Source organism: Lissotriton helveticus, chromosome 2_1, assembly GCF_964261635.1.
Source record: "Lissotriton helveticus chromosome 2_1, aLisHel1.1, whole genome shotgun sequence".
Taxonomy (NCBI): Eukaryota; Metazoa; Chordata; class Amphibia; order Caudata; family Salamandridae; genus Lissotriton; species Lissotriton helveticus.
Window position 1 is genome coordinate 1439441301 of NC_136059.1, and position 24301 is coordinate 1439465601.

Genomic DNA, 24301 nt, shown 5'->3' on the forward strand with positions numbered 1-24301 from the left:
TGACTGTGCTTGCTTCAAGAGTGGTATCTACTCTGGGCACATTTTTAACAACAGAGTTATTCCCCTGCCACTCCTGCTTTGCATGTGTTCCTCGGCAATTTAACAACATAATCTCCGGAACTGGATGGGCTCTACTCGAAACGCTGTGGAATATTTTCCCACTTCAGCATCAATATTTTACTACTCGTATTTAACAGGTTTCCCTCAGCAATTGGACAACATTTGTCCCCAAGACTGTAGGGACTCTGCTCAGTGCACAAAGGTGTAATTACCCCCTCTGGGCTTCCACTCTATAGCTACCCCATAGTGCTACGTCCTAGTGGAACCAACCCTCCCACCCAAATGCCTTCCTGGCATATTTAGCGTCTCAGTATTATTCTCCTGCTGCTCACGCTTTACTGATTTGCCTCAACATTTTTACACCATTTTCTCCAGAAACTGAAAGGGCTCTGCTCAGTACGCAGTAATGCTATGGCCCCCCTATGTTTCCTCACTCTGGCTAGCCCGTGGTCCTCTGTCCTAATACATCCAACCTACACAAGTGCCTTCTTAGCGTGTCTAATTTCCCAATGTGTGTACTTACTTGCTCAGACTCGAGTCCCGCAAGTCTGCAGCCCACTAACCAGGAGAGGCTAAACGCCAGACAGCCATGCGTTTAAATGCAGGTGCCATTACCGGAACCGACGCTTGGTGCTAGGATTGCATCTCTATCATACATCACGTGGTCGCTTAATATTATGACTAAAAGGCTAACCTGGGGCCCTATGTAACTGTGGGTGCCATATTGGAACGTCAAAGTCCTATTGTGAATATAATCATTTGCCTTTTTTTGTGACTTTATTTCGTTTTTACAATGCAAACGCTAATAGCTGATGTTGTTATATGTGTTAGATGGTAACGATGGACTCTGCATTAATCTTTGTTGAATTTAATATCCCCATTTTAATAATGAGAAAATTAAAAAGGTTCTCACTTATGCTTTAATGTACTTATTGTGTGTTAGCTATACTTTTCAACCAAAAGTACTACCTGTGTCTTTTTATTAAATTTAATATCCCCATTTTAATAATGAGAAAATGAAAAAGGTTCTCTCTTATGCTTTAATGTACTTATTGTGTGTTAGATATACCTTCCAAGCAAAAGTACTACCTGTGTCCACTACGAGGTCCTATTGGTAGATATATGGGAGAAAAATCATACTACAACCTTGCATCTATATGTTATGCGTATGTAACCAGATGATTGCAAATTGCGACAAACGATAGTCAGTACAATAGGGGCATATGTAAGTGCATGAGAAGCGCTATGGGCAAGGTATAACTCAATCATTGAGTTATATTCCATATAATCTCTTCGTTCAAACCCTCTGCCACCGTGTTAAGGGTAAACATCCAGAACGTCTCCCTATGTTTACGAGTTTCTGTTGCATTTTTGCCTGGCTTGGACCTGACTTTTTCTAGGATGAGCCATCGTAAGTCTGTTTCAGAATGTCCATGTTCTTTTTTTTATATAAATCTTTTATTAGCAAAAAGAACTAAATAATGTGGTCATCACACACAAGGAATACATTTGTTACATGGTATCTGTAGGAAATCACAGGTTTCACACATCTCTCATATTACCGTTAATCTCGGGATTACGTCTATTACAGTGGAAATCATAATACCGCTAGCTCGTCAATGGGTGTAATGTGAGGAGGTTCACATATGTTACCACGATAATCGTTTCAGTTGGACCACACCACAACCCACTTTCGGGGACATCCCCAAGCCATATACACTGTCTTCTCTTGGACCATGCACCAATCCATATCCTTCTTCCAGGAACTGAGTGTTGGTGGTGTGACTGCCCCCCATAGTCTCGCTATGTTTCTCTTTGCAATCGCAAGCCCTAACGTCACCCATATTTTACCTTTCGATGAGAGGTCGGAGGGCTCCCAGATATTAAGAAGGCACCTCTTAGACTCTGGGCGTAGTTCCACCCCCACACCTCAAGCATGCAATTGAGTACCGGTGTCCAGTAGATCTGTAGCACCTGGCACTCCCAAATTATGTGTAAGAAGGTACCAACCTCCCCACACCCCCTGCGACAGAGTCCATCTTCTCTGCAGCCCATCAGGACCAGCCTAGTACCAGAGACATAAACTCGGTGCAGGATCTTCAACTGGATCAGTCTAAGCTTTGTCGAGATTGCTATTTCCCTGGGGGATGCAAGCGCCTCACGCCATTCGTCATCATCAATTTCGAGTCCATATGCCTCCCATTTCCCCCTGAGGGCTAGCAACGGATCCGGGGTGTGGCTAATGAGTTTTTTGTATGTGAGAGAGATAGCCCGCTCCGGGAGGTGGCCGTCAAGCAATCTGTCCTCGAGTGGGGAGGACTCCGGGAGTTGGGTCCCTGGGGGAATGTTGGCTTGAAGTGCGTGCCTGACCTGCATGTAACGGAAGTGTTCTGTTTGAGCTAGGTCACAAGTGTGTTTGAGACTCTCAAATGGTATTACCCCGTCCGGGCCCCATAGATCCTTGATCCAAATATTCCTATCAGGTCCCAGTTACGGAATCCTTTTGTGCGGCTAAGTGTGCCCAGTCTTTCCGAGGCCCAAAGTGGCGTTGCTAGTGTGAGTTTGTCAGCCCAACCCAGTTTCTTTTGAACTATGTGCCACAAATGTACGGAGTGCTTTGTATGTCCCCTGAGGCGGTACATACCTGGCCTAGAGTAAAGAGCAGCCTCAAAGTTCCCGCCCGGAAGGAGCCATTTATCCATTCCGTACCCCGGATCATTCCCAGCACAGTATGCACCCTGGTTGATGGCCGAGAAATGTGCCGCCCAATAGTATTCCCGGATGTCCGGGAGCGCTATCCCCCCATCAAACCACCCAAGCGAGAGTTTCTGTAAGGAAATCCGGGGCATTCCAGTCCAGAGAAGGTCTCTCTGGGTGGCCTCAATGTCAGCGAAGTACCTTTGCGGCACTAAGTCCGGGTAGTTTTGGAAAGCGTAAAGAAACCGTGGCAGCACCATCATTTTAAATAGCGCTGCCCAGCCCAGCAGGGACAGCGGGAGCTTTTTCCAGGTGGCAGTGTCTCGCTTGAGCCTTTGTAAGGGCGGCAAGAGATTTTGCTCGTATCGAGTGGCCCGCTCTTTGGAGATGAAGACTCCCAGGTATGTGAAGCCATCTGAATCGGGCATCCGCGCGGAATCAGAGGGGGGCGCCATGCAGGACATAAAAGAGCGATTTTCCCCAGTTGATACTATAGCTTGAGTACTCTCCAAAGCTATTAAAAATGTCTAGTGCCGTTGCGATGGACTCCTGGGGGTTTGTAAGGTATAGGAGGATGTCGTCGCATATAGCGAAATCCTGTCCTCCCATCGGAGCATCCTCAGGGAGGGAGTCTTTCTAATCCAGGCAGCAAGTGGTTCTAGGGAGAGGGAGAAAAGTAGAGGTGAGAGAGGACACCTCTGTTGTGTCCCCCTTTCTATTGTGAAAAACTCGGAGATTTTGTTATTAACCACCACCTGGGCTAAAGGTCTGGCATAGAGGAGACGCACCCAGCCGATAAAGTTCGGACCAAATCCCAGCTTTCGGAGAACCCCCATCATATACGGCCACTCTAACGTGTCAAACGCCATTGCTGCATCCAATGACACAACAATGGCATCCCCACGCAGCAAGTGGCAGCGTCCCAACACTCCATAGAGCCGGCGCAAGTTAAGTGCCGTATTACGGTGGGGCATAAAGCCTGACTAATCCGGGTGTACCAAGGTATTTAGGACCGGTTTGAGCCTGTTGGCCAGCACTTTGGCCAGGATTTTCGGCTCGGCATTTAACAGTGATATTGGCCTGTAGGAGGCACTCAATTTCTAGGTTTCCCCTCCTTGGGGATAGCCACAATCGTGGATATTCGCTGGTCCTTCGGCAGTTTGCCCTGTTCTCTACTATCCTCGAACATATGTTTCAGGTGTATGCCAAGGCTGTCAGGCTTGAGCTTGTAGAGCTCAATCGGAACACCCAGGTCGAAGGTCATGGATGGCCTTGACCAGTTCGTCAGTGGTGAGGGGCGCCTCCAAAGCCTCCTGTTCTTCGCCAGAAACGGTGGGCAGATTAATGTCGATCAGAAGGGCAGAGGAATCCTCCTCCGATCGCGCCGAACCCCTAGTGTATACCTTTCAAAAATGTTTTGCGAACTCCCTGACAATCTCTCAGGGCTCCGTAATGACGGCCCCTGAGTCCACCTTAAGCTCGGCCACTACTTTCTGCGCCTGCTGCTTCCTGTCCAACCAAGCTATTAATTTGCCCGCCTTGTCTCCCTGGTCATATAGTCTGCCCTCCCTGTCTCTCGCCAAGGTTCTCGCAGCGTCAGTGGCTAGGGCCTTGTATTCCGCAGCTTTTAGTTGAATCTGGTGGAGTGTGTCTGGATCCCCACCATTATGCGCAATGCCCTCAAGCACCAGAAGATCATTTTCTATAGTAACGATCTGTGCTTCTCGTTCTTTACGGCGGCAAGCGATCGTTAAAAGGGCCTCCCCCCTCAGCACCGTCTTAAAAGTCTCCCACAAGACTACTGATGATTCCACAGTCCCCACATTCTCCCCGAAGTATCGGTCAATTGAGTGAGACAGTTTCTTTTTAGTGTCCTCACCCGGATGTACCAGGCGTTGATCGGCGTTACACAGCCCTCCCTCCAGTCTCCCAGTGTCACGTGGGCCCACAGTGGGGAATGATCCGAGATTCCTCATGCCAGATGGGTGTCTTCACGGATAGTAGCATCTTGGTGCATTGGTGCCAAAAGATAGTCTAGGCGTGAAAAAGTGTGGTGTGGGCCCGAGAAGAAAGTGTATTGTTCTTGTGTTGGATGTCTGAGGCGCCAGAGATCAAGGAGGCCGAACGCCTCCATGAGGTTGGGAAGCCACATCTGCCCCGCCCCAATGTCCCTGGCTGGGTGTCTGTCCAAGTCGCCTGAGACTACGGCATTGAAGTCCCCACCCACTAGGAGGTCCCCCTCTGGGTGGGAAAGCAGTAACTTTCCCAGATCGTGGTACGTTTGCATTTGGAGGCCCGGTGGAATGTAAATCATTACTAAGTTGAGTCTGCGACCTTCTCATTTCCCTGAGATAGCAGCAAAGCGCCCTAGAGGGTCCACATCTGTATGATCAATGACAATTGGAAAACTCCGGCACAAAAGAATCCCAACCCCCCGGACCCGGATGTAAAGCCGGCTTGCGCCGTCAGAGTGTATCCCCATCTGTTTAGCACGTAGCACGTGTTTCCCATCAGGTGGGTTTCCTGAAATAGAACTACATCAGGGAGGTGTCGCTTAACAAACTGTAGCACAATACTTCTTTTAAGTTTGTCCCCCAGCCCATTGACGTTCCAGCTAATCACCTTTAGACTTTTATCCCACTTCATAGCCATCCACACAGACGACTGCCAATCTATTCCTGCGCTTCCCAACACAATGATCTAGTACATTTGCATGACCTCGGTGTGACCTTACCAAACTTCCCCCACCCCACAACTACATCCCCTCCCCATCCTCCACCCTGATATTGGTGTCCCCCCACCCCCCTCCCTGCTTCCCTGCTCCATAGGCTTTGAACTACCCACATCCCCAATTAGCAGAGCGCCTTTCACCCAACCCAACCCAGGCGTAAGGAAACCTCCCCCCTCCCGAAGAACATGCTTAAGAGGGAAAGTGCACCTGCTCCACCTCCAACAGCTTTATGTGCCCACCCCCGTAACATAACAAGTTGCTAAAGATGCATACACTCCTCAAGGATTGGACCACAATCACACAAGGTGTAGTCCCCTCACTAGCAAGTCACTGCTCCGACCCCTCCAGGATCGTTGTGGGCTACATGGCTGTAAAATGGTGAGGTCCACCACAGTCTCAGCCTAACTTTATCCCAGGCCAAACGTATTTGCAGGATTAAGTAACATCCCCCCAATATCCAAGAACCCACAAGGAAAGTTGGGTCCCAGAGGTTCGCACCGGAGCATACAATACGTTACAGTTTGTGGGGGTCCATGTCGACAGTTCCACTGTGGGCCACATGGCTGTAAAATGGTGAGGTCCACCACAGTCTCAGCCTAACTCTATCCCAGGCCAACCGTATTTGCAGGATTAAGTAACATCCCCCCAATATCCAAGAACCCACAAGGGAAGTTGGGTCCCAGAGGTTCGCACCGGAGCATACAATACGTTACAGTTCATGGGGGTCCATGTCGACAGTTCCACCTCCTCTAGTGGCCAACCGCATCTCGAAGAGTCCCCCATTTGGGTCTAGCAGACCTCGACTGCCAGGAGCGTTGATTCGTTCTTTCCACATCTGATCTATTGTCCAGAGATCTCGGCGAGACAGCCTGATTGTCTCTCCAGGCACCTACTTCCATTTGGTTAGAAGATCGCAACGACTCTCTATCAAACCAGTCTTGAACGTCTGAAGGTGCAGTAAAGAAGAAAGATTTTCCCCCCGCAATAACCTTGAGCTTGGCGGGAAAGAACATCATATAATTGATTCCTCTATCTCGCAGTGCCGCCCTCACTCCAGCAAATGAGCGCCTTTCTCACCTGGAGCGTGAAGTCTGGAAAGAATTGGATTGTGGCATTCTCGTATTGCAGGTCACCCGTCTGGCAGGCTGTCTGGAGAATAGCGTCCCTATCCCTATAGTTTAGGATTTGCGCTATGATTGTCCTGGTTGGTGCTCCCAGCTTGGGCTTAGGGATTGGCGCGCGGTGAGAGCGTTCAATGGTGAAGATGTTGGCGAGATGGTTAGGTTTCAGGTGGGTGAGGATCAGGTCTTCCAGGAAGAGTTCCACACTAGGCCCTTCTGAATCCTCCGGAATGCCTACCACTGAATGTTGTTTCTGCAGGCCCTCCCTTCTTGATCCTTCAGCTTCAGGGCCACCTGGCGGTGTTGGTGTACTAGGTGGTTCACTCTTTGCTCGAGTTTCTTCGAGGAGGCCTGGAGCTCCCTTATGTCCGATTCATTGGCCTTGGCCTTCTCCGATGTTTTGCTGAGGTCCGTACAGAGAAGGTTGACTTTGCTGGAGATTGTCAATTTTCGTCTCCAAGGTAGTGCCCAGCGTCTGTATCGCTGTCATAATCAAAGCCAGGGATGGTTCTGTAGATGCCGCCTGATCTCCCGATGCACCGCCAGTCTGGGGGGTCGCCAGCTGGACTGCGTATTTGTCCAGCTTGTTAGTTTGTGCGGCAACAGTGTTCTTTGGTCTCATGGTGGCGGCCCACTCACCCTACCTGCAGCTTTCAAATGTCGCTCTTCAGCCCACTGGAGAGCCAGCCAGACGTCAGCGGTAGGCCACAGCCCAAGGGTCTTTCACTCCCAGTGGTGGCTGTAACTCTTAGCTCCCCTTCCCTTCGACCGCTCAGTCGGCGTCAAGAAGTGTGGTTCTCTTCAGCCAGTCATTGGGCCCACCGTCTTTTTCCATGCACCGTGCGTGCTCCAGGTTGCAACACAAGACAGTCCGTATAGCCCCTGCAAGATGCTACACCTTCTTACGCGGTGGCCTTCTGGCTCCTGTTTGGACCTTTGGCCTCACTCTCTCAATTCACCTTCTCACCCGCACTGGTGTCCCGCGGCGCTCCCACGCTCTCCACTGTACAATGTGGTGGCCCCTAAGACCAGGCAGCAGTATGGCCCACGTGTTGTGGAGTCTCTGTTGAGGGGCTGATGTAATCTTCCCGGCGCACACACCCAAGCAATCACCACTTCTACTTTGCGGGAGCCAGGGGCACCCAAGCGGCCCGGTGTTGTGTATAGGCCCCCTCCAGGCCAGTAGATGTTGTCGATGGCCCGCTCTTACGCACTCAACGCTCGCTTTCCCTCTGCGTTTTGGCGGAGTCGTCATGCATCCAGGTTCAGAGCGGCCCAGCTCATGGCCGCTGCGGGCACCCGACAGACAATTGGCCGGACTACTCACTGTCTCAGTTGAGGATATACGGCGCCGTAGTTGTCGCCTCCGCTGTGCTTGTGCCCCCCCAGGAGTCGCGCGGCACCGCCGGCACCCTCTCCCAACTCCACGGGCCAGCGAGAGCCCCAATATGAGCTCTGGTGCATGCTTCCTGTCCTCCACGCAGGCCGCTACGCCGGGGCCTCCCGTGGATTTCAGGGCCGGATGTGGGGTTCCAAAGCACCCGGTGGCCGTCAGGTCCCAGCAGTCGGTGTCCTTCACACGACGCTGCGGGCGAGCAGGAGCCCCGGAGTGTTAATAAGGGCGGATTATGTCCGGATTAGTAGGGGTTAGGGCACGGCCCCGGCGGAGCTCACGAGTCAAGCGGCCATCTTCGCTGGCGCCTGGCCACACCCCCCGAATGTCCATGTTCTTGACAGTGACGTACCATAAGAGGCGTCAACTTACCTGTCCTTATAGCGGACCTCTGTTCGGAGTATCTGTGCCTGCATTTTCGCCCTGTCTCTCCCACATACCCTTTGCTGCAAGGGCATAGGATGAGGTATACAACATTGAGGCTTCTACAGTTGGTATGGTCCTTTTGACTTCCCGAATGTCCATTATACGCCAATTTGTCTGTGACTATTGCAGAATCAAAAGCCACACAGGTGCCACACCTATGATTACCTTTGATGGCCGGTAACCCTGTGATAGTTCTATCTTGCATAGCTTTGGGTTTAAGTTCTCTTGTGTGCACCAGCTTGTCCCTGATGTTAGCGTTTCTGCGGTATGCTATTATTGGTTTTTCAAGGGTATCATTCTCATCATTTGTATGTTCCAGTATTTATCAATAATCTTTTTGATGTTAAAATTAAGGGGTGAATGATTAACGACACATACTAGTGGGACTTTGTTCCTGTTTAGTACCCTCTAGCAGAGCCTCTCGGTTATAAAATCTCGCTCTTTTGAAGGATGTCCGTATTAGCCGTTTGGGGTAACCTCTTTCCACCAATCTTTTACTTAGTTGTTCCCCATGTATGTCATAATCTACTATACTGGAACAGTTTCTCCTTATTCGAAGGAATTCCCTGAAGGGGATACAGTCTTTCTGGCTGTTACGATGATAACTGTCGTGGCGCAGAATCGTGTTCTTAACTGTTGGCTTCCGCTAAAAACTCACTGCCAATTTCCCTGCATCACTTAATACAACTATATCTAAAAACTCAACCTGGTGACTGCTGTAATTAGCTGTAAATTTTAAATTTGCATCACTCATGTTGAGCAATGAGATATAGTCCTGCAAAGTGGGTTAATCCCCATCCCATATAAAGAAGATGTCGTCTATGAAGCGGCACCACTCTCTGATGTTTTCAAAGAATGGTGCCACCTCATTGTAGACATGCCTTCTCTCAAATTCCCCCATGAAGATATTCGCCACACTGGGGGCAAAAGAGACCCCCATGCTGATCCCCATGGTTTGCTGGTATAGATCTTGTTTGAACTCAAAGAAATTATTGAGTAACACTAGTTCCAAGCACTGTAAGATGAACTCATCCGGTCTGTTGCCCGGGGTTCTATTTAGCAGCAAGGCCACTGCTTCCACCGCTCTTTTTTGGGGTATGTTAGTATACAGTGCCTCGATATCAAGTGTTACTAATATATGCCTGTCTGATCTGAATGGTGTGTTTTCAATTCTATTGATAAAGTCCCCAGTATCTTTTATATATGATTGATACGTGGATGTGAGGAGACATAGAAAACTATCTACGTACTTTGAAATTGGCTCAGTACTTGAGTTAATCGATGAGATTATTGGGCGAAGAGGTGGATCTACCATATTTTTGTGAGTCTTAGGAACCCCACACAAAGCAGGGACCAGAGGGTCCTTTTTATTTAGGAATTCGAATTCTTTTTGGCAAACATCTCCCTGTTCTAAAGCTTTTGTAGTCAGTTCCTGTATTTTTGTGCTGAGGATCTGTAATTGAGCTCTTCTAGCAGGTCTATAATGTTCTGGAACAGCCAGAATCTTTAGAATTTTCTGCTCATAACTCTGGGTGTTCATAATGACTATTCCTCCTCCTTTGTCACACGGCTTTACTGTGATGTTAGTGGTTTTTTGCAAGGATCTAAATGCTTCAGTTTCTTTTTTTGTCATGTTAAAATTAGGTTTTTGACTGAATTTGGTCACTTTCTGTAGTTCTTTAAGAACAGATTTTTCATAAATGGACACTTGTGGGCCAACCATATCAAGGGCTGGTGTGAATATGGATTTGGGTTTGCACCCAGCCTGATTTGTTTCCATTTCCTCCCTACTATTTGCAGAAAAAAACTATTTTTAATCTGATTTTTCGGAAAAAGGAGAACATGTCCTGATTTAATAGAAACTTGTTACAAGTGGTACTCGGGAGAAAGGAGAGCCCTTTGCTCAGCACATCTACTTCATCCCTGTTTAGTAGGTGTTCAGACAAGTTAAATATTGGTATGGCATCTGTCGAGGGCCTGAGTTAACCATCATTGGCGCCAGTATTAATGGTTTCTGGTCCTCATGTATGGCTGAGGAGGTACTAGGTCCGTTTGTTGGTAATTCCTTTGGTTCCCTCCCTGATATCTCCTTTGGCCTCTGTTCTGGCCTCTCCCTAAAAAGGAGATTGTTGATGGTATTGTATTGCTTCTCCCTGTCTACCCTGATGTTGGGCTTACTGTTGGTATTGTGGTTGTGCTTGTCTGCCTCCCCTTGATCTAAAGTCTGATGGGCCTCCTTCAGATATATTAGGGCCATCACCATCAGAATCTGATGAGAAGGTGTCTGAAAAAGTCAGCTGCTTCCTTCTAGGTCTAAATTGATTCAGATTAGTTTGCTCTTGTTGCCACTCCTGACAATAATTTGGGCTCAAGTACGGATAGGCCTTCTCCTGAGTGTACCACCTTGTGACTGTTGTAAATGTATCTAGGACCCTATTTAAATATTCCCGAGTTATGCCCTTATGTGGTTATATCAAATCATATCCTTATAAAGGCATAAGAATCATACCCATATTAAGTCATAGCCAATGCAGTCCAAATAAGGCAAGGCTACTCCCATAGACTCCTAGAAAGTACAACGCATTCTTAAACAAACCCAGCCTCCAGCAGCCCAGGAATCCCCCCTGCTTCTGTATTGATTTGTCCTAGAACTCCTGGAGTCCTGAAAGAACTGCGAGTTCTTAGTGACGTCTTATGTCCAACCTTACGTCAAACTCGGCACCTTCCAGGTATAAATATACCAGCATCTGTCCTAGCAACACACACAGTGGTTTGGAGCAGATCGGCTATCTACTTGCCCGACGCCCTGCTGAAGCGAGTGCCGAAGGAAGCCGACCCTCCCATTGACGCACTGAGAGAGACGCTGTCTTTTCTCCTGCCGAGAAATCCAGCTCCAGTGTTTCCCTGTCACCCTCGCGGGTTGCTGGGAGATCGAGTCCTGAGAGAGAGATACAAGACCTCCTTCATTCTATAACCAAGGTATGGAGCTGATTAGACCCTTAGAGAATTCTTGATTCAGATTCTTGGCAAAACTATCTTAACTCAAACTACATCTCACTTACTCCTTCCCACGTACTAGGCTTAGGTTAGGTACACCGGGGTAGGCGTATTTTAGAAGCACCAGTTGAGTATGTTTAGTCAACTTTTATCATTGTATGTATTTTATCCGTTTTAAGTATCTTATGGCTTAGAAACCATATAAATGCTTTTAAGAGTATTATTTCATAATACTCCTTTTACTGTACGCACTTTACTTTATAACAAGTATTACAATTGTGGCAATCCACTTCTCTTGCATGAGAAAGAAGACTGCTCAATAAATAACCACTTTTATTGAAAACACCCGTCTCTCTATTTCTCTGCACTTCTGGTGAAACTAAGCATGCACAATTGACTGAGTGAAATAGCCATCTATTGTTTCCGCGACTCTGGAGATATACTCATTGTGCTAGGGGAGCAAAGTTGTCATGTTTCTGCGGTTGTCAGAAACTAATCCCTTCTTGTGTACTCGAGAAAGTTTCTAGTGACCTCTGAGCTAGCTGGCATTCATAATTAAGTCTAACATATTCAATAGAGACCTAGTCGACCTAAGTCCTACGTCTAAACTATCGTTTATGTTATTCCAATGCGCAGAGCCTATTGGGAATATAGGAACTACACTACACTGTCCGTCTTTTTCTTTATCAGATACTCGTCGAACTATAAGAGTTCGCTATTTAGGCTGTCTAACTTAGCTTTGGCCTCCTCTAGTGCCGACATACTTTTTAGTTTTTCCTCTAAGTCTAATATCTCCTGATTGAGGACAACCACCACCTTCCTAGCTGTCTCCACAATCAGGATCATCCAGTCACGCGAACATCTGGGAAGCAGGGAAAGTTTGTTACTCCCAATATTTTCTCAGGCCGAAGAAGAACGGAGGATTTCATCCTATTATGAACCTTCACCCTCTGAATGCTTTTCTCTAGAAGGAAAAGTTAAAATTGCTCACAATAGCTCAAGTTCTGACTGCCCTAGATCCAGGCAACTGGATGTTTGCCTTGGACCTGCTGGGCTCCTTCTTTCATGTGCCTATCCTGTGGTCCCTCATACGTTACCTGTGAGTCAAGGCTGGCCAGGAGCATTTTCAGGTCCTGTGCTCCCCTTTAGTCTTACCAGCTCCACTTGGGTGTTCATGAATGTAATGGCTGTGGATGCCGCCCATCTTTGAAAGTTGGAGATACCATTTTTCCCTACCTTGATTCCATCCTGCTGAAGGGAGGTTCCCCACAGTTCTTCATAGACCACCTCCTGATGATGGCAAACCTCTTGCCATCCGTGGCATTTTCAATCAACCAGCCAAAGTCACACCTGACTTCGCCGCAGAGACTTCCTGAAATAGGACACAGTGCAGTTCATGGCCTTTCCTCAGTTATAAGTAGTAAAGGACATTTGACTATAATATGGATGTTCCAGCTTCAGTCATGGATCACGGTGAGAGCAGCTTTCTGAGGCTTCTTGCCCTGTTGTACTCTTATATTCTGCTCGGCCACTTCGCCAGGTGGTGGCATATGCTGGTTCTACAGTTGTATCTTAAGTCTCAGTGGGCCTAGCACCAATGAAATCTGTCCAAAGCCATTCAGGTTTTGGAGAAGCCTGCATGCGATTTGCAAGTGGTGCACCAGTAAGCGTTATTTGTCAGCCCTTTCAGCCTTTTTGCATTTGCTGGACCAATGGTCCTTGTTTAAATCACCTGTTGTGATGCATTTCATTAATGGTTTGACGCATTCCTTCACAAACTGTTTGTGATACCACAGTAGAATCTTAATTTGATCCTCATTTTCCTCATAGTAATCCCCTTCAAGACAATGCTCAGCTGCTATCTGCTTCTTTTAACTCTGTAAACAATCTTCCACATTGCAATCACTTCTGCTTCTTGAGCGAATGAGCTCCAAGCTCTTTGGGTACAACCACCTTGCACCACCTTTTTCCCAGACATACTTGGGCTAAGGACAAGGGCAGCCTTTTTGCCTAAAGTCTCAAAGCCTTATGTTGGACATTCCAAAACTCAACAATGTTTATAACTCTGACTCATCCCTAGAAAGAGGAGGAGAGACTGCACAGACTAGATCGTAAAATAGCGCTGAACTTTTCCATTGATCACACTAAAGACGATTGGGTGCATGATCAACTTTAGTCGGGTTCATCAGGGCTAAATAAGGTAAGAGTTTGCTGCAAAGGGATTTGTTCAGGTTGATAGTCCTCCTTATTAAGATCTGCTATGTGTTGGCCAAAAACCAGCCTGCAGGAAGACTGAGGACCAATTACACTAGTGCCAAGACTGCTACCTTCTCTTGGAACTCAGAGTGCCTATCCACAGCATTTGCCAGGTTGTGCCAGCACATGTTCACAAAGCACTACTGGCTTGACAGCCAGGTCAAAAGGGAGGGGGATTTTGCCCATCAGTCCTGTAGTACTATTTGATATGAGAAAACTCCACAGAGACTCCACCTTTAGAAGCTACTGCTTTGGTCTCTATTCTAAATATGAGCAATCTGAGGTTAGAAATATACTTGCCTTCGGTAACGCTCTTTCTGGTGGATACTTTAACCAACGGTTCCTCACTGCCCCCACCTCCTCATTCTGTGGAGTAGTATTTCTTTACCATCTACAAAGGTCCCAATGTTGGGATCTGCACACTGGTACCTCAGATTGTTTTTTGCTCTGCATCCAAAAGAGCAGAAATAGTCAGTCAAGAAATTAAAGTCTGCATGCTGGGGTGGCAACTATTTGCAGCTCCCACCCTCATATATCCACAGCCACACAACACCACCTAGATTTGTGCTGGAACACTGCTGTAAAAACCTTTGGATCCACTCTACTATCTGGGGACTATTCTAATGGTGACGAATTTGCGGTTAGATAAAGTATCCTCCATAAAGAGTGTTGGCAAAGGTGGGTAACTTGCGTGTTACGATGATAAAATATCTGCAATACCATGGTTATCCATATTCCCTATAACATTTAAAAGCCATTCCAGCTATTGCTGGATAAATATAAACCAGCCAGCAGAATCCTTTGATGAGTCGATAATTTTATCACTCCAAGCGATTGGCATGGACTAGATTTTTTGCAAGCATTACACCCATCACCTACCCTGCCCACTCCTTCTACTCTCTCTTCCTGGTACACCACGTATAGATAAAAATTATTTTGGCATTTTTTATTTGACTTTCCGATATCAAACAAATTACAATTCATCAGATATTTGGAACCCCATTAGGGAAGGGAAAAAATACATATCCAAAGTATATTCTGTGAGTAAAGAACTATTCAGAAAGTCGATGAGCACCATACTGCTACTCAAACTACACAATTTACCTGTTTTAAGGAAATATCATGACAAGAAATAAAATGTATTTCTGATCAATTTTAATATAAATTGTTACACCAACAAATTAAAATAATCGAAGTGAAATTGAGTACTATTCTAACATTTATTTGGTTGACACGTGTTAATATCTAAACTCCAGCATGGTTGTATGCATCATGCAACACTTTCTACTCTAACTGAGCTACAGCAAGTACACTGCAAAGATCAAGGCATTTTAATCCAAGCTACAATTAGGGTTCAAAACTTGTAAATGAAAACAACGTTTGCAGTAAGTCACTACAGGCACGTGCAACTTTGTAAGCACTGAGTGGATAAAAGTACAAAATACATAACCAGTGACTTTCGTTCACAAAATTCCAACCTTATTTCTATGCTGTAAAATAACACAACATTTTTCAACCTAGACTCAAGCGTTTTAAAAATATGGCATTACCTTAATGTCTATGCCCTCCCAAACATCACACACGGCTGCACTTAACAAAATTGACAAAGCTATGTTGTAAGTTGGCATTCATTGAAACCAACTGCATCCACTTTGCAGACAGAGTGCAATTTTTGCATATACAGTACAATAAGTTACTAAAAATATCCATGGAGAACTGAAAAGACTTCCATCAAGATACACCTATAATTGAAAAAGATGTGTATATACTCCATGCAGTTACCTCCATAGTAAAGAAAAAAAAACTAAAATGCGTTCTCAAAGTTAAAATACTTTCGACATACATACACATTCACACATCTACGCCAGTGCTCCTTAAATAGCTGTGCAGTTTGAGATTTGACTCATCACATAGCTTCAGCACAATTTCACATCTGAGCCACCTGTCCAAGACAATAATTTTTATGACCCAGTAAAATACAAAATGATGCTTTAACATGAATTTGTACCAGACATTGTGCTTGCAATGACATGCGACTGCACTACTTTCGCCCTGCTCAGTCCCTCTATTCACAGATGACAAACCAGTCATGGTGAGCTGTGCGCCAAGAGCTATAGTCTACACTTCACATATTTTAGTGGTAATGACTGCCCCCACAAAAAAAATATCTGCAAAATGCATTTAAACCTCATAAGCAATAAGAAACTGGAATGAGGAGCCTTGATGAAAATGCTGAGGTAGAAATGGCTCATCATTTTCTACTATTATTTTGTGGTGCTAATTCACAACATAAATATGACAAAAGATCATATATAGTAAAACAAAAAACTTGAAAAAATTATGTGTAGCCCTGTAAAAGCACACACATGGGATGATATAGTTTGCTCATAACTAAAAAGGTGTATCACATTGAAATGGTACAAAGAACATCACATAAAAATCGAAAAATGTGTTATCTTTGCTCAATTAACATATATAAAATGTCAGCAAACGTCCATTTAGATCACAAATGGCATATTAAATCTTAATCTTGTTATGAAATGTAGTTGATATCTAATACTACATTATTAAAAAAACAAACTAAAAAACAAATATAAGCATAATGATACAGTTGGTACCACCAAAACATGGGTTTGACTGCCAAGAAATTAGACATAGAGTTTCTTCGGAACCTGAAAAATGTTGTTTTGCAATCAAACTGAACATTTGGTTATAGACTTTTTTCATCACACATTGCTTTAATGTCAATCTAAATATTATCTTGATTATTGTAATAATTCAGACATCACACCCCATAAGCATGGGGAACTCAAGAAACAATTGTACACAAAAAGACTGATACTGAACATTTAGAAGTTCAATTTAGGAACTGGAAACTTTCAAGTTCAAATGCTTTATTTGGGCTCTTCCGGTCAAGATGCAAATCCCATCCTCGTTATGTACATTACCTTTGTTTTTACAAAAAAGAAACCAAAAATAACAAAACGAAGAAAAACTGTTACAGGTTTAAACGTTTAATTTGTGGATCTTCCTGTCTTCGTGGATGAGGGAATTGCTTTGAGCTTTGTTTAGTGAACATGTTTAGTGCCTGGGACCTGAAAATAACAGAAGAAAACAGTAGGTCTGTAAATTGTTTTGCTTAAAATACTAGTGCAAATTAAGCCCACATCGTTTAACTCGAGCCTTTTACATAGGTACGGGTATCAGTGAAAAAAAGATCATGAGAATGCAGCATCACTTTCCTACAAAACTGTTTCATATTTAAAGTTTGTCCAGTCTTGCCTTTTAAGCTAATTAGAATGATTGTATCCATTTAGGTCTAAGGAAATGACTCCTAATATCTGGAACGAATATAACAGAAAACTCACCGTTTAAGCAGACAAAATTGCTGTGCTTACTAAAGAGCCACTATTCTGTTGATAGCAAGAAAAAGCTGCGCTTTTGGGCCATTGACTGTATTTACTCAACATCAATAAAATTCAGATATTAAGTAATCAATCAGAGAAAGAATGTTCAAGATCCTGGAATTCTTAGCTCAACAGTGTATCTGGAAATCAGTATAGCCTATTTTGTTGACCCTTTGATTGATCTTAATTCCGAGAAATTATTTTAAAGATATTTGTATACAAATGCATAAATTGGATAAAGCACTTATAGGTTTGATGGGTTTTGCAATACTGTCAAAGCTCCATCACTGCCTAGCTTTGTGTATTTCCAGCATTTTTTGGCACGTGGACTCTGCAATCTGTAGTATTATATCAGAACAAGAACCATGTACTGTCACACAGGAAGTCCAGAAGAGTTAACCAATATTTAAAACAATCATTCGTTTGAGGTGGTTGAGGACTCCCTCATCCTAAATTCCAAAACGGAGCATCAATGGGGATCCGTTTAGTGGAAACAGAAGACTCAATGTTTGATCTCCTACCTAATTTGTAAACAGTTTGAGTTAATGCTTGCCCCTAGTGCCAGTCATATTTGTAGAAGGTCTAAATCAAGACAACGGGGTGTCTTTCTGTTTATCTAGAAGGCATAAATTAGAATGTTTGATGTAAGCAAATGTAATAGAAATGTGGGTAATTGTAGCATAATTCTAATTTACCTGAGATTTTTAGGTTTTTGATATAAGTGAGCAATGAAAATGATCACGATGGTAATACACCATGGCCATAATCACTATTTAGATGAATACTGTTAGAATATTATTATACACAAAAGGAAATAATGTTGTTATATTATTTCTCAATATTTTATACAGGTTTTTTTCCTAGTGAAAAAAAAAAAGATCGGTGTGGTACACAGCTAAAAGTATCTGTATTCATACCTAATTGTCTTTACACACAGTGAACAGATTCAAGTCTGGCTCTAATGGGACATGCATAGTTGTTGAATAAAGGCTACAAAATTTCGATATATCAACTTCCAGATGTAAAATAATTTCACGCAACACACACCAGCAAGACACCTTGCTGCGCTGCGTGGAAGAGCGAAGGCAGGAATGTGCCATATCTATTAAGATATGGTGCATCAATTTCCTCTGCCTGTGCTGGTGCATTATTTGCGGGAAACATCCTTTACAACGCGGTGTTTACACCGCGTGTCCTTTACAACGCTGCCATTACAACGCAAGTCATAACTACGACTTGCACTGGATGGCACTATTGCCTAAGGAATAGTTTGATTTTCTATTCCAACACCTTCCCTACTGTTACGTGGGCTGGAGTTGGAATAGAAAATTAAATTATTCCACAATCCAGCGCCCTCCAACGCAAGTCGTTGTAACGATTTGCGTTGTGAAAACTGCGTTGTCAAGTACCACGATCAAAATGATCGCGTTGTACTGACATACATCCATTATTTGCAGCCTAGAGGCAACTCAGGCATCCTTACGCCCTGGAACAAATGTGCCTGTAGTACAGGCAGGGTTGAGGGTGTGCAGGAAGGAACAATTTACTGCACACAAAAAATCCTTAGAGGCCATTTCGTCTTTCGAATTATTCTGCAGAATGCAGCATGCTCAGAAAGAGGAAACAATGAGAAGAAATAAAGATATTTCTACTTTTTGCGCCTCAGTGGTGTAATGATGTGAGCAGTCTAGTAGTTGGGTGTGGGTGGAGTTACGGGCTAGAGGAAGAGGAGGAGCAAGGGCAGGAAAGGGTTAGTTAGAGTAAGGACAGGGACGAGTAAGGAGTGTGTTAATAAAGCTCCATAACCAACAAGTAAGTGTCTGTCGTTATTACAGGCACGACGCTACAGCTGGAGACGAGGGTGGGATGATGTGACCTGCCATCCCTGAATGATTAAGAGGAAACGTCCTGTCCCGGGCAGCACGAGAGACGCGGTCGCCGTCGCGACACGTGTGCCCCCAGAGAAACCGCCGCCTGAAGCCAAAGGCCAGCGGTAAGCGCCTCAGCTCCGCGATTCGTCGATCGCGTGGAGCCCTGCCTGACCAGCGTGAGTGAGCGCTGAGAAGAATCGGAGCCGAGCGCTACTTCTCGCCAAAGTTGGGAGCTCACCCCAGATGCGTGCAACTTGGCATGGCGTCGGAAATGTCCCGAGAGTGAAAAAGTGAAGTCGGGAGCCCACCCCGATCACCTCGATCCTACCTGGATGGTCCAGCAAGTGAGGGTGTGTGGAGAGCTGCCACCGTGTTGCTGACTGCAGGACCGGCGATCGGTGAGTCCCGATGACTGAATTAGCCTGAAGAGAATGAATGAAGCTGAAATCGCGTGGGAGCCGAGAGTTCCTTAGCGGCGGCCATTTTGGAATCAGGCAGCCATAAGGACATCCCCTATGTGCAGATTGCAAGCGGCCATTTTGAGGTCAGGCAGTACAAGACATCAGGAAATAAACACTGGTAAATGCAGAACAAGCATTGGTGAATGCAAAACAAGCATTGGCAAAAACAAGAAACAATCAAACAAGCATTGGCAACGACCAAACAAGCATTGGCGAAGACAAGAAGCAAGCAAACAAGCAGTGGTAAATGCAAAACAAGCATTGGCGAAGACAAGAAGCAAGCAAACAAGCATTGGTAAATGCAAAACAAGCACTGGCGAAGACAAGAAGCAAGCAAACAAGCATTGGTAAATGCAAAACAAGCATTGGCGAAGACAAGAAGCAAGCAAACAAGCATTGGTAAATGCAAAACAAGCATTGGCAAAGACAAGAGGCAAGCAAACAAGCCTTGGTATATGCTAAACAAGCATTGGCAAGAGTCAAACAAGCACTGGCAAAGTACACCAAGCATTAGCAAGTGGAAAAGCGCCATTGATACACCAGTACAGAAATGTCAAATTCACAGCACCAAAATGGTGGCGGTGCAGCAGCAACTGCCCCAGTTGCGACTGGAGCTTCACATCTGCGCCCCCCGGAACCACTGACTCTGGTGGCTGGCGGAAGCATGGGCCCCAGATGGCAGGAGTGGCTGGAGGACTTTGAGGATTATATTGAAGGATCAAAAGTCACGGGAGATAGAGATAAACTAATTGCACTGCACAATCTGGTGGGAAAAGAAGTCTGCAAATTGAATAAAGACCGACAGACGATAAAGGAACATATGACAAAGTGCGAGATGCTTTAAACAAAAAGTTTGTACACAAAAGAAATGTGGATTATGAGAGATACGTATTCCATCAAGCCCGTCAAGACAAGGAGGAAATGATGAGCACGTTTATATCTAGGCTACGCTGACTGTCTCAGTATTGCAACTTTGATGCGTTCTCAACGGAGGATGCCATCCGACTGCGAGTCATTGAGGGTTGTCACTCAGAGACACTTCGAAGGCGGCTGCTAAGGAAAAGCCATAATCTCGATGAGATAGAGGAAATGACCAGGGTGCATGATCAAGCGGAGGAACATGCCAAAAGAATGGAGACGGGGCGTAGTGAGTGAAGAGAACAAGCATATTGGATGCAAACCAACAACACTCGCAGAAGATCAAACGAGCGACACGCAAGTGGCAAGGTATACAACTCTGACGCATTCCAGTGATGGTAAATCTAGGAATGCTTAAGAATACATGTGGGTGACCCTCTTTCTTGCACACTTACATTGCTCTCTGTAATGTTTGAGCACTGATACTATAACCCCATTTTGAGGCACTATCTCATTACCCTTTGTGACCAAGGAGGAACCCGGGCACCCATTCCATCTTCCTTCTGTCACCACACCTTGTGTATCATGCCCACTCTTTTGATGAATCATTCTGGCTGCCTCTGGGCATCCCTGTCCTCGTCTGAGCATTGGTCTTCAGTCGACCACTTAAACCGTGCCACTGGTACGTCATCAGAATTATCTGCGTCCACTTCACGTCGGTCACTTCTACTGCTTAACTTTGCCATAACATTGAACGCCCATAACCTGTGGACTCTCAACGGTAATCAGCTAGTGTCTTTTACGATACTACATTATTACACCCCTCTCCATCTCTATCTTTAACAGTAATATACCATTGATGCGATACACTTGAGTGTCCATACACGATGTCACCCGCCCTTAACCCCTTTTTGCTACTTACATGTCATGTGCTTTTCACGCTGGCCACAGCTTCTGTGCATTCAATTTGTTTCATTCCTGTACTGCCGGACATCTACCTTTATTTCGGTCCGTACAATGGTGCCAGGGGTTTGGTTTTTGGTTTTTCTCTTGCACGGGCGCATACTACTCTCTATACCGTTGCAACACCTAAGATGGCCACCACTTCTACCCCCTAGACTCCTTAGTACGGCCTAGTGGATGTATCGCATCCAGTAACTGATTTGGCGCGTGCGCAGTCGCAAACCACATCCGCCACGCCCACCTGCAGTGCTGAAACGGAGGGAGGACATGGGTTACTTATTCTCCGTGTGATTGCTGAGTGTGCGACCAGCTGCTCCACGCTCTGACCCAGTGCTGGACGTGGGGGTAGGTGTAGACGGTAATGACCGCACGCCGCTGAGGTAAGCTGTATGTGAGTTGCCTATTTTGCCGATACCCTGGATAACGTTGTTGACACTCGGGCAGTGTGTAATACACCTTCCCCAGTTACACCCTGGCCTCCGACGTCATGATGAGTACTGTTGTGACGCCACAGTCCATTTAGGGCACATGGATTCCCCGCGGTGGATGCTACTGGCCTGTGGGGTCGGTCCTTCCCCGTTCTCCCTTCTCTCTGCAGGTGCTTGCTAGCGAGGGTCGGGTGCCCACGGGGGGTTCTGATCAGCGGGCTACCGGTGTCTACCCATGGGGGAGACACAGCCTCAGCGACTCTAGTATGCCTACGGGGCAACTACCATTTTCACGCAGAGCTGGCTTAGGACTTTCTATGAGGTGGTCACCTGCCCTGTGATGTATTTCCTATGGGAACTGTATCAATATTCCTGTTTCTGACTCTTGTCCGGTTAATATATCATTAGTGGCCATACAACGGCACAGAAACCCATTTTCTGATTAGGTCATAGCGCATGCTACCACGTTAGGCAAGCACTATTCCCCCAGCCCCCATAGAAAGCATACCGAGTTCTCAAAACAAATCAAACCGCCAGCAACCTGGGAAATCCCCCGCAGCTATTGTTTTGATTTAACCAAGAACTCCAGTAAAGAATGTACGAACGACCAGTTCTTATGACATCCTTATTGACGTATTTATGTCCATCCTTACGTCAATCTCGACACCTTTCAGGTATAAATATTACCGACATTGCCCTAAGCAAACACACGGTGGTGGTGACGAGATTGGAGCAGCGATACTTGCCGAGGAGCCCAGCTGATGCAGAGGAAGCCCACGGACGCTGCCCCTCCCTTTTGACGCGCTGAGAGAGACGCTGCCTTTTCTCTTGCAGAGAAATCCAGCTCCGGCGTTCCTAGCCGCCCTTGCGGGCAACTGGGATATCGAGTCCTGAGATAGAGATACCAGCCCTCCAGCCTTCTAAATCCCAGGTACTGAACTGAATAACCCCTCACAGAGAATTCTTGAATCAGATCCTTGGCAAAGCAAACTTAACTTAAACTGCTACTTATCTACTCCCGCCCACGTATTAGGCTTAGGTCAGGTACACTGGGGTAGGCGTAGCTAGAAGCACCAGTTGAGTACGATTAGTCAATGTATATATGTATATAACTTTTATCCATTTTAGTATCATATGGCTAAGAAACCATATAAATGCTTTTACAGTATTATTTTATAATTCTGTTTTTACTGTATGCACTTTACTTAACTATAAGTATTGCAATAATAGCAATTCATTTCTCTTGTATGAGAAAGGAGACTGATCAATAAATAACACCTTTTTATTGAACACGCCCGTCTCTTCCTTTTCTCTACAATCTGGTGAAACTAAGAATGCACGTACTGACTGAGTAAAATAAGTTGTCTTTTGTTTTCACACGACTCTGGAGATATACTCTTGATTAGGGGAGAGCAAAGTTGTCATGTTCTATGGTTGTCAGAAACTAAATCCCTTCTTGTCTATCCAGGGAGGTTAAACTCCTCTTTGCCTATTCGAGAAAGTTTCTAGTGAACTCTGAGCTAGCTGGCACACACATAACTTTTAAGTCTAATATCGTCAGTAGAAGACCTAGTTAACCACAGTCCTACGTCTATACTATTGAAGATATTATTCCAATGCGCAGAGCCTATTGGGATAATAGGAACTACACTACATGGCGCCCAACGGTTTGGATAGGCGATAAATCTAACGTAAGACATTAGAGTAACTCAGTCGTGCTTTTTCACACAGACCCCTTTTCCCATAATACTCCAAAGACGTCTGGAGTGGGTGAAAGGTAAATCCGCCAAACTTCGTAGGAGGAGACTCCTATGTATGGTTCTTGGTTTATTCAACGTTGAAGGATACACTGTTCCAAAACATTGTGCATCTAATCTTTGTTTCCATAGAAACCTGATCTGCAAATAAACAAAATAACCTTCCTGACAGTAAAATGTCAGAAACTGAAGAAGATAGGGAGGCAGCTAGAGTAGCAGCTCAACTCCTAGCGGATGACAATAGTCTCCTACAGCAAGACCCGGAGGCAATACTGATCCCGGTCAACATAAGAAAAACTATAACCTTAAAACTTATAGAAAATGGACTAACACCGAGAGGTGGTACAGTCATATTCGTAATTGAGGCACACGAATATTGGCAGACAGAGGTATTCTACTCATGGATAAACTTTCCAGCAGCAAACGCTGTAACAAAAGAGTTCCACTATTATAAAATAGAGGAACCACCGGATACCTACACTCCTTTCGAGGAAGTGGAGATATCACTCAAATACCAAGAGCACCTGCTCTGGTTTAAAGGCGCCCTAAAACATAATAATCACATCACCAGGCTCGGTCCACTAGGTAGACCAGGAGCAACGTGGCCGGTCCTAGCCGGATACACACCACATCCAGACATTGAAGAAATGTCTGCACCAGATCTTTTAGCACAGCTAAAACAACTAATTAAAATACACAGACAATTAGTCCAATATATAATGCGGACTTCAACAGTCCAACCAGCTATTAAAATTCCACAGCTGACCCCTCATCGGAGGAACACAAATAAAATTACACCACAGAACATACAGTCCTGTTTAGGTAAAGTACCCGCAAAACGGGAACAAATGCCATTCTGGTTAGCACAATAAATC

At 45.3% G+C, this 24301-nt stretch overlaps 1 protein-coding gene across 1 annotated transcript in view; it reads right to left on the bottom strand.

The window, feature by feature from the left end:
- Positions 1-16328: 16328 nt before the first annotated feature.
- The window catches only part of TEX15 (testis expressed 15, meiosis and synapsis associated), a 92488-nt gene continuing 84515 nt past the window's right edge, over positions 16329-24301 (bottom strand). The window contains exon 2 of the mRNA XM_078677536.1: positions 16329-16776. Within this exon, the coding sequence (XP_078533662.1) occupies positions 16750-16776 (27 nt within the window). The 3' untranslated portion in view covers positions 16329-16749. The remainder of the gene's footprint in view (positions 16777-24301) is intronic.